Here is a 10,651-nt window from a genome sequence, read left to right on the forward strand (position 1 = left end):
TTCTTCCAGATGCAGACCATGCTTGCTTCTTTTTTTAAATTGCGCTTTGGTCTGATCTCGAACAGATATCAATTTCCTTGTCAGAACGGCAACACAGCGTGGCACTCGTGTGCTCCTGTAGTATAAAGACAAGCTCAAAATAGTCTGCAGAACCACCAAAGCGCAGATACACACGTTAGCCAACAAAAGGTAGCATACAATAGCCATATTCTTCGAATTTCGAGGCAAATTAGCAACAACAATGTTCATAAACACAGCCACGGACAGAAGAACAGTGATTGTAAAAGATATCTCTCACCCGACTGAACAGGAATGCAGAATACGAAGATGCTTAACAGGTTAATGACGACAACCGGCAGCATGAAGGTTGCAAAGAAGAACTTTGGACGCCGTCTCAGATCAATCATTACAGTGAAATGAGAGAAGCCCCCCGCGGTATCGCCGGACGACACGTGGGAGGACACTGGGCGTTCTCCTCGTAGAAAGTGGTCAGAACCGTGTCTTCCATGTGTTTAAGCATCACCTCTCGCGCAAGCTGGCCCCAGGGAATGAACTTAAACTCGCAGGATTGCGTATCAAAAGGAAACAAAGTTACGTCGAGTATGCATCTAGAGACAACCCCGTCCCCGGGGCTCCAGAAGGCGCTGCCGTCATGGCTGTACCTGACCGTCAGCCAGCCTTGATCCGAGCCTATCGGTTTAAGGGGGCCAATAGAACTAACCAAGATGACCTGAGGTGTCCAGACGCTGTTTGAAGGAATCGTAATCTCCCGAATGCCGTTGTAGAGCGCGGGGTCCCACTTGAGCCCGGCGTCCATCCATACCATATACAGCCCCGTAACTATAGTGATTTTTTCCTGCACTTCGTCTAAGTCCTGGATGGCGCCAAGGTCCATACTCATGTTAACGTGGAGTGGGGCGGCCTGGTCGAACACCGGCCGCACGTCCGCCGTGTATCCATTCAGAAGGTCAGACAGTAGTGTCCGTGTGTCATTGAATGTGTGTCCTACACTGCGCGTGCAAACAGCGAATATCACAAAACATATTGAAACAACAGGTACGTGTACGTCGACTACTTTCATTTTTCTATCATGCTGCGTTTACAGCCACTGTTTCAGAAATCAGCGTAGTTACAATTGGTGGGTACTGTTCGATTGTACAGTGAGCTTCACACGCAGTTTTATGTGATTGTCGATTCCGATACCAATCAAAGTGCAGAAAGCACTGATGGACTAGGGCTTCATTTAGGGGAATGTTGACAACCATGTTCTAAGCATTGACAAAATCGGCTCACATTAAAAGGGGTCACTGTTTGATGGGCTAGCTTAAACTTTAGACTAAAACTGCTTGCAAGCTGCAAAGAAATTTGAAAAATCAAGTTAAGTGTGGGGGGGGGGGGGGCTAAAGCGTTAAATCAGATAAAGTCATAGTTCTTTTGAATTTCTCAAAGTCGTTAAATCAGACTTGTACAAATTAATTTACGTGGTTGGCACACATACCTCTTTAATTTGATCAAATCCTTTTATATCAAAGGTCTGTTATTTGCAGTTTCAGGGAAGATTTTCAATGATGTAATTATATACTATATAGAAAACCTGTCACCTCTTTTTCAGGGGAGCTTTAAACCACAGGACCGTACTTTGAACAATCTTTGTAAAATACATCTACATTGTACACCTATGTCAGACTACACAATGCTATTAGGAAGTAGTTTTTATTTAAAAAGTGAAGAATTATTTTCTCCCTCTTAATTTGTGCTTGGTATTCAATTCATATAACATGTTACCATGATAACTTAGTGCTGTTGATGAATACTAAGCACTGCCTTCTGTCTAATGCTATTCATATTACTGCTGCAGACTTTTGTACATAGCAAAGCAAGTTGAGTAGACTAAGATGAGATGAATATCGTTTTTAAAGTATGAAATATTGAAATGTCTTTTAAATACTTTGATCATCAAATTTCATAACATGGTGTCAGCATTTAATCACACTGCTAGTGAGAATGGAATACCAAACATAATTTTATTCTTTATTATATACCCATCATCAATCCACATGCAATACATATACAAAATACTTTAACCCATATTCCGCTCCAGTTCAATACGGCCATATATACCACCCTTGTGACATCACGTCATAACAAGTATGTTGCGCAATATTAAATTGACGTCATTAAAGCAATGAGTGCATCCTTAAAATGAAATTTGTTATGCAAAGATGTTGCTTCTAAGTGATCTAATCAGTAATGTATATAATAAAAGGGTTATTAGTACTGCGTTTTGATCCGGATATGGCCGAATGTCATATTTGATTCTGGTAGTTTTTTGTAGATTTTGATTTTACTCGGCTTGTGCCTTGTGAAATCCAAATCTGCAAAAATCTACTTGAGTTGAATACAACCTCCTGGATCAAAATGCAGTACTTATAACCCTTATGTACAAAACATGTTACCCTGTGGACAGATCATGTTTAACCCACAGGGCCATTGTAACTTTGAACAATCATTGTAAAAGACAACTACATACAAGATGCTTAAGGAAGTAGTTTGGAAAAATTAAGAATTTTTTCTCCGTCTTAATTTGTATGCATTAGATAACTCAATAAATGCAGCAGTTGGCCATTCTTGTATTGTCCTCTGTCACTGTCCTGAACGCTCCCTATCTCAATAGATGCAAAAGGTTGTAGGTTCATGATTCTCCTGGTCCAATATGTCATACAGAAAGAAGATGTTGAATGTAGAATCAAAAAGCTTTCTTTTCAGGCACTCCAAATTGAATAGTACTGTAACATTTGAAGTGCCAAGAATTTGTTGGATTCCTAGGCAACAGGTATCAGGTATTGCAGTACATTTGGCAAATACTTTTCACCCGTCCTTGTAAATCTAAAAAAGCTTTCATTTCGCAAAAGTAGTTCATATAACTAAGGTTGCTAAATCAGAGTTTGAATAATTCTGTAAACTAGATGTGCCTTTAATTGCAGTAATTTGAACTCCAACTCATAATGTCAATTAAGCTGGTTAAGCAATACTGCAGTTCCTTGGTGTGGGGATTGCTTTATTTACTTGAATAAACAAACAGTTCTTGCGTTGGAAAGTACAATGTATTAACATGCATTTTTCTTGCCCTGACTCCATCCAAGCCTTAAATCTTAGATCAACATGTACTTGGGGCTTTGTGTAATATCAATGAGAACTATAAATTATGTTCAATTTAGTGCCACTTATGATATTTCATTCCACATACAAAAACACTAACATGTTCTTTAAAACCAATATCCTATGTTATGATAAAACCATTGCCAAGTTGTTAATTTGAAAAGACAAGAAATTATCTCTGTCAGGGTTTGACATAGTCTTTCTAGACAGCTGGAAAATCTTCAAAAGCTAAACTGAACAAGACTGGAGCAAAAAAACTCACAATACCAAAAGTGTTTTAAAGACTTACGAGATCATTCTCACATCACCTATACCATTAGTTCTTATCTTCAAACTTAAGTCAACATAATAATTAATGTTTTACATAAATATTGCAATGAATAAAACATATTGCAATAAGTGCCAATAACATAGCAATCAAGTATGATTACTATAGGCCTAAACATGAGATTTCAACATTTTCCTGATACACACAATAATTTTACTTAACAATTTTCTCATTATTTACACAAGCTGAAAAACTGGTCTCTTTTGGAAAACTTCACATATTTCATGGCTTTCATCATTCAAACTAACATTTTGCTTGTTATTTCAATATTCAATGATTTTGTAAACATTCATAAATGATGGTTAAAATGAACATTCGTGCTAATAATGCCTACCAAAAGCACCTGACTGACCAATCAGTATCCAATTTTGGCAGGGCTTATTGGTGGTTCATTGAAATCAACCATGACCTCCCACAATCTGCACTGATCACAGTAGTTAATGAATTGTTTCAATTGTTCTTATTTTCATAAACTTAGAAAACGACTGCAGTGAATAAAATTTATTCCTCATCACTGAGAGAAAATTTAGAAAAATGAACGAAGCCGAGTTACATCTAGCAGGTTATCAAATCCTACAAATGTATTCATCATTTTATATAACCGTATTTAGTAAATGTTAAATTTTTGAAAGTCTAAAAAGTTTCATTTTTTTGTATATCAAAGAACATTTGTGTGTATAATTTTGATGATATTTTGTGATTCATTTCATTTCATTCTTGTTTCATTTAGTGTTCGATCCCAAGCTTTGACTTGTTCACATTTGAGTGCAAGAAAAGTCACTTAATTATGATCTGAATAAATTCATTATAATGTAAGGTCACATAAAGGATATATTGTGCTTTTTAAAAATAACATTTTTTCATCTGTTTAAAATTATGTCAAATGCAGTGCATTGAAATTTTATTATGAGTTTAAAGCTGCACTCCCGCACATTGAACGTTTTGACAACTTTTTTATTTGTTGTCTTGGAACGAGCCAATTTTTGCGAAAATCCATGGAAATTAGTTATATAAGACTGCTGACAAAAATTTAGATGGCAGATTTTTATATTAAAGTTAAAAAAATGATGTTTTAAGCATTATTCTTAAACTGTTAGTAACGGTTTAAGCCATAAAACATTAATTTTCGAAAGGAAATATGACAAACTACGAGCTGATTGTTTGTCAGTAATCTGATATCATTGTTTGAAGATGAAATTTGCTCTTTCCAAAAAAGTTGTAAAAACAGTAAATCTGTGAGAGTGCAGCTTAAACTCTGACAGGAATAATTCAAGGGAATGATTTTTTGTGATTTCGAGCATTAAAATTGTCTGAATCGCATGCAAATTTATAAATTATGTAAGGTATTCTCACATTAGTCACCCTTTTTGAATTTTGTGCTGTCTTCTTTTTGTTTGTCTCAAATTAATACAGCATTGGCTTCACTTGTTTTTTATGAAAGGGACTGTACACCAGATTGGCACCAAAAAGTTTTTTTTTCCTGTAACGAATCTAAGGACACTTTTTTAATAAAATATTTTACTCTTTGATATCGTTATTGTAAATAAAATACCAAAATGAAAAAAATGCAGTGAAGTGTCGTATCTACTATGCTATGAAGACTGACTTTTACTGGGTGGAATTTTCCAGATGTATACCTAACTCGCTAATATCATGTAATAACATCAACGGCAGATCACGCATAAGGAATGAATTCTACTCGGTAGATATACATGTACCTAGTAATTTTTTTGTTGGAAAAACACGAAATAACTGCTATGAATAAATCATTTGTAAACTATGGGGATCATCAGTAGTAAGTTTCAATGCATTAATTGTACACATCGATACAAGTTTATGTCAATTTTCTACAATTTTCTTTAAATTTTTGCTTTTTCATCATTAACTGAGTACAGCCCCTTTAAACTGTACCTTATAATGTATGTGACTTATCAACTATAAATAGTTATGGTCTACAACCAATATTTGTTTTAATTATCCAGGTTTCAAACTGCATTGTGTATGCGATTTGAAAGGTAATCTTGAAAGCTCACTTAGTATAACAAATAACATTCACCCTGCAAGGTACTCATATTTGGATGATACATAAAGATTTGCACAGTCATTTATGTATACTTGCATTTATTGATACAGGATACCTTTTTCAAATCTTTGATTTAGATTGCAAAGTATAACTTATAAAATAAATATATATTCTTAACTTTATCTGAATACACAAGCTAATGCATCAGTCAATTGTAACCATGCCCCCCCCGGTCCCGGAATAGCGGGGACTTTTACTTTCGGTCCAGCCAACCCCAGCTAAAATCCCCGCCCTATGGAGATAATCTGATGGTAAAGTCCCCACCAAATGCCCCTGCACCCAAGTGACATTAGGTTAAGCCCCATCCACACTGTATTTTCCGGGAAGACCCGGCACTGCGGGGCCACCTGAAAGGTAAAAACATGGCCCATTTCGCCGGCTATCCCCGGTATACCCCCGGTTGTAAGAGGCGTATTTACAATTGACTGCATAATGATCCATGGTGATCCGATCTCATGTGAAGATGATTTCTGGTCTGACATCGCGAGGTTAGTTATTCTTAAGCATACAAAAGCCTGAATGTTCAGCATTTGAGAAAGAATGTTGTGAGGTTAAATCTTCATTACTTCACTATTCCACAACATTGGGTGATAAGGGAACTTTATTGATATTTTGATTTTAATTTTGTTCCCTAAACGCCACAAGTCAACTGATTAATTAATACAAATTCAATTCTATCTCCACAATATTCGGCACTGCAATGTAAAATAAAACTCAAGAGTTACACTTATTTAACTAAATACATTTCCCTCAAATATTTCACAAATTTATATTGATCTATCAACAACAATGCATCACCATACTGTATCTCTGACTGATTTTTGATTTTCATTCTTGGCTAGAAAACAAAAAGTGAGTACAAAGTGTCTTCAGAAAAAGAACTTGTAAAGTATGCACCAGTCAATTGTAACCACGCCCCCTCCCCAAGGGAATAGCAGGTACTTTGACTTTCGGTCCAGCCAATCCCCGGTAAAATCCCTACCCTGGGAGACGAACTGGTGGTAAAATCCCGTGAATAACGTCCCCGCACCCAGGGGATCTAAGGTAAGAGCAATTCCCTGATATATTTTGAGGGAAGACAAAACCACCGCAATCACCCGGCATTGAGAGGACATTAGTTCTGGCTTCCATAACTTTAATGTTGATATTTTTTTTTGATGTTTACAACACGTCCAAGAAGTCAATATATAATGTGTTCGCTGAAGTTCTTTTATATAATAGCTACGAGGACACATGAAAGGTAAAAACACAGCCCTTTTTCCCGGTATATCCCCGAGGGGGCTGTGGTAACAATTGACTGGTGCATTATAAGAGAGGAAATCAAAATTGAGCATGCAAGATTGTTTTATCAAAGGCGATGGCTTATCACCATATCATTGAACAAAATGTATAAAGTTATTATGTACTTACACTGAGAGTGGCTCCAAGACTTTTCTATGCACATAGGTAAACAATCATCTTATTCACAGATGCTGTGCACATATCAATACATTTGGCCTCATTTAGAATGAAACTTCATAAATAAGTATGCGCATATTTGATATTTTTTATCTCCATTTTGCGAAATTGAAATTACATTATTTTTTCAAACGAACTTGTATTGCTTGAAAATTTACGTGTCAAATTAAAAATGCTACCCACGGTAAGTTGAAAATAAATCCGTTTGATGGTGTAATCATTCAATGTCGGCTTTATTTCCTCAATAAAACACTATGAAATTCACATCATCAGCATCCGGAAGTAGTGATAACATACATGTCTGAATCATTCGGACGCTCTGATCAGAGTACATTTTGAGGTCAATAAGTAGACTGGTACCCTTATTTACTTTTCCTAAAAAATATAAAGTTATACAGGTACGCGGCATATGGTTTTTAGTTAACATTAATAGTATTTGAACAATAAATACCAAAAATCATGTTGTTTTTAAAAAAAAGTGCCTCGCGATGATTAGTTAAAACTTTGTATCGAAAAGGAAATATCACGGAAACATGCAAATTATGTCGAAAAAAAGAACAGGGACCGACTTCGGAATACCAACATTCTATACAAAGGATAACAATACTTTTTTAAACCAACTTTCCTGGTTGTTTTCTACCTAGACCGCACGCTTTATTCGCTTTACGTATGAATTCACAAGACATTTCGAATGCGCGACGGGCACCGCGGTTAGCTGATACTGGTTTCATTTCGGATGAAAGAGAAAGAGGGTAACAGTCTATCAATACAGAGCTTTGAACGGGAAAATTTCGATGTGTGCTTTTCCAGTATGTTTATATTCTTATTGCACATATAATCTGACCGTATGCACGAACATTCATGTAGTTAACCCGATTAACTCACTCGCTACGCATGAATTTCTTGTGCTTCATTAAAAGAGCATACAGTTAGCTTGAATTGTTAGGAGAACTATTTTTATTGGATGTTTTCATTGTAATCAGTTCTGGTACTACTTTGATTATTCAAATTCGCTAACCGCAATCCAATCAAAATACAGCGTATGAATACATTACGTCAGTGAACCCCCAGATGCGGCTTGAGAATGCAGGTATCGCGTTTATGGCTATTAACTAGGCCACAAGTGCCCTAGTCCAAAAATCCGTCGGGACTTTTTTAACCATTCAAAATAAATGAAGGTTGACGACGAATCATTAGTTTTTTACGCAATTAACCAATCTATATGTGATGGTCTCCGAAGATATAATAATTGTGTGGGCTTCTTAATAACTTTATAAACAATAGTTCGCGATATTCGCGACAACTTGGGATACTTTGTCACGCTTTACGGATCTCACATCTACCGGAGTCAACTCGCTGCCATTGAAAAATATATTTAAGTAATAAAACAACTGAAAGCCGTTATCAATTGGAGAAGCCATACATGTATATGCATTGTGTAAACAGAATAAAAAGGTCAGTCTATGAGTATTAATAGAAAACATTTAATTACTTTCGATCACAGTAAATTTGACCTCAAAATCAATTTCATCATCTACTTGTCAAAAAATCTTCTTTAAACGTTGATGTCCATAGGGCAATGCTCAGTCTTTTTTTATTATGATCTTTGACTTTGATATGTTCACCTTAAACTCGAAAGAGGTCATGGACTTATCATGGCCAACATTTGGAATACATTAATGAACGTGCTCGGCTGAAAAAGCAGACAAAATGCGTCTTTGATTGTTTAATAAATGCACCGATTCTATTTTACGTTGCTGAATAAGGCACCGTAGCGTTCTCTGTTATATTAATTTACACCTAAAGTTCCATTCCTTAAATGAACTGCCTTTCGAAAATTGCGTTATCATCGGATGAACGCGGCTTCTTCGGATATGTTCGGATCGCGAATCATCGCATAATGTTACAATATACATGAAACTTGTTCGTCTTGTTATTGTTTGTTTTGTGGCAGCAGGTCCCATAGAAATTAAAATAACTTTAAGACAGTGTTAATATATGATATGTTAAATATCGTGTTGTCATAAGAGTTTCAATTTTACGTTTAAAAGTGATTTCAAGTGGCTGATCTTTTCACACGTAATGACGTCATTTGATAAAACATTTCCAGTCACAGTCGGGTCGTTCTGTTTACAGAATAGGTGAGAAAAAGAATTTCTTTAATGAAATGAAGTATTTTTTTAACACTTCTAAAATGAAATAATGAACTATTGGTGTAAATATAAGTAATGAATTGCGGGATTTACATCATCCCGCAATTCATTCCTTAAACTATTGCAAACATGTACTATAACTAAGGTAGTCGGTTATCTGCCAGAGTTATAAATATTTGATATAACGAATGTTCCCGCCAATTTACTGGAAACAAAATCAATACCCATAAGCTGTGTCTTTAAACTTTGTAACACGGACCTATAAATGGTCATGTATACATGGTGTTTATGTCCGTGTTTGAAGTAATCAATGTATTTTTCCAGAAGATTTGTAAACCAATTATATGTTACAAGTGTTCTGTCAATATGAATATAGTAAGCATATTTTGTAACTGGTCAATGTTTATAACCTCATGTCTATTAGGTTGTTAAACTGCAAGTGTGGTACTTATTACACGCCGATAGCGATCTCTTTACTGGAGATGTAGGTTTTAATTTATTGAAATATAATTTGAGCAAGGTTTTCGTCGGCAGCAAGATTCGAACTTGAAATGACCTCTGGATCTGCGACCAGTTTAGGCTATCGACCGTACCTATTTACCCGTTTCGGATAATTTGTCTTTATATAGCGCAATAACCAATTTCACAATTGCGGCGAAATGCGTCATTCAAAATTTGAATGTTGTTTTCATTGTTTTAGGTGATCATACTTTAGATTGAGAACGATTTTGGCTGTCAGATTTCTCACTCAGTAAGAAGGTTCAAAGGCCTTATTTAACCTGTCATTTATAATGTACTCTAACAATAAACAAATGCACTGAGCCAAGACAATTTCCCGTTAAATTCCAATATTAAAATGATAAAAAACAGCAAAAAATACAACTCAATTCATTTCAATAAAATGCCATTTTCAAAAATACACAAACATCCGTCTTTACGTAAACTATAAGAAGTATATAAAACAAATTAAACAAAATAAGTCAGCTAACTCGTCAGCACTTTAGTACGTGCATGCCAAAATGGCGTGCGTTTGTTATTCCCACGTGGGCTATCACGTGATGTTTTAAGCGGGGAAAGTGTGCACAGGAGATGAGATCATTATGTCACGTGATAAAATGAAGCGCTTTGAGCGAATAGTAATTCTTTGTTCACGTTTCAATTTTCATTCGTTTTGGGCGCAGGGATACTACTTTATTATTATTTTTATCTAAGTTCAACAAATTAAATGATTAAAATAGATATTGCGTTATGATTGCTTCTTGTTATGTCAAATCTAGCTCGGTTATTGGAACATAGTTTGCAATTTATATAGTCCGCACTTTCTCAAACTATATTTTTGGTGGTAAAGAGGCAGACGACACTTGTTACTATTAATTGGCATTTTGTGTTGTGAGTGTCGAGTTTGTGTCTACACTGAACAGGGAACAACCCTGTTCAATAAATACGCTGCAAACTTTTTCAGAACAAGCA

General features: G+C 35.7%; 1 protein-coding gene across 1 annotated transcript; it reads right to left on the reverse strand.

Annotated features, from left to right (window-relative positions):
• Window positions 1–406: 406 nt before the first annotated feature.
• LOC128226434 (neuronal acetylcholine receptor subunit alpha-10-like) lies at window positions 407–1,081 on the reverse strand. Its single transcript, XM_052936309.1, has one exon. It carries the CDS (start codon window positions 1,079–1,081, stop codon window positions 407–409), a length of 675 nt encoding a protein of 224 aa, XP_052792269.1.
• Between the last annotated feature and the right edge of the window lie 9,570 nt (window positions 1,082–10,651).

This window comes from Mya arenaria, chromosome 3, assembly GCF_026914265.1.
Source record: "Mya arenaria isolate MELC-2E11 chromosome 3, ASM2691426v1".
NCBI classification, from domain to species: Eukaryota; Metazoa; Mollusca; class Bivalvia; order Myida; family Myidae; genus Mya; species Mya arenaria.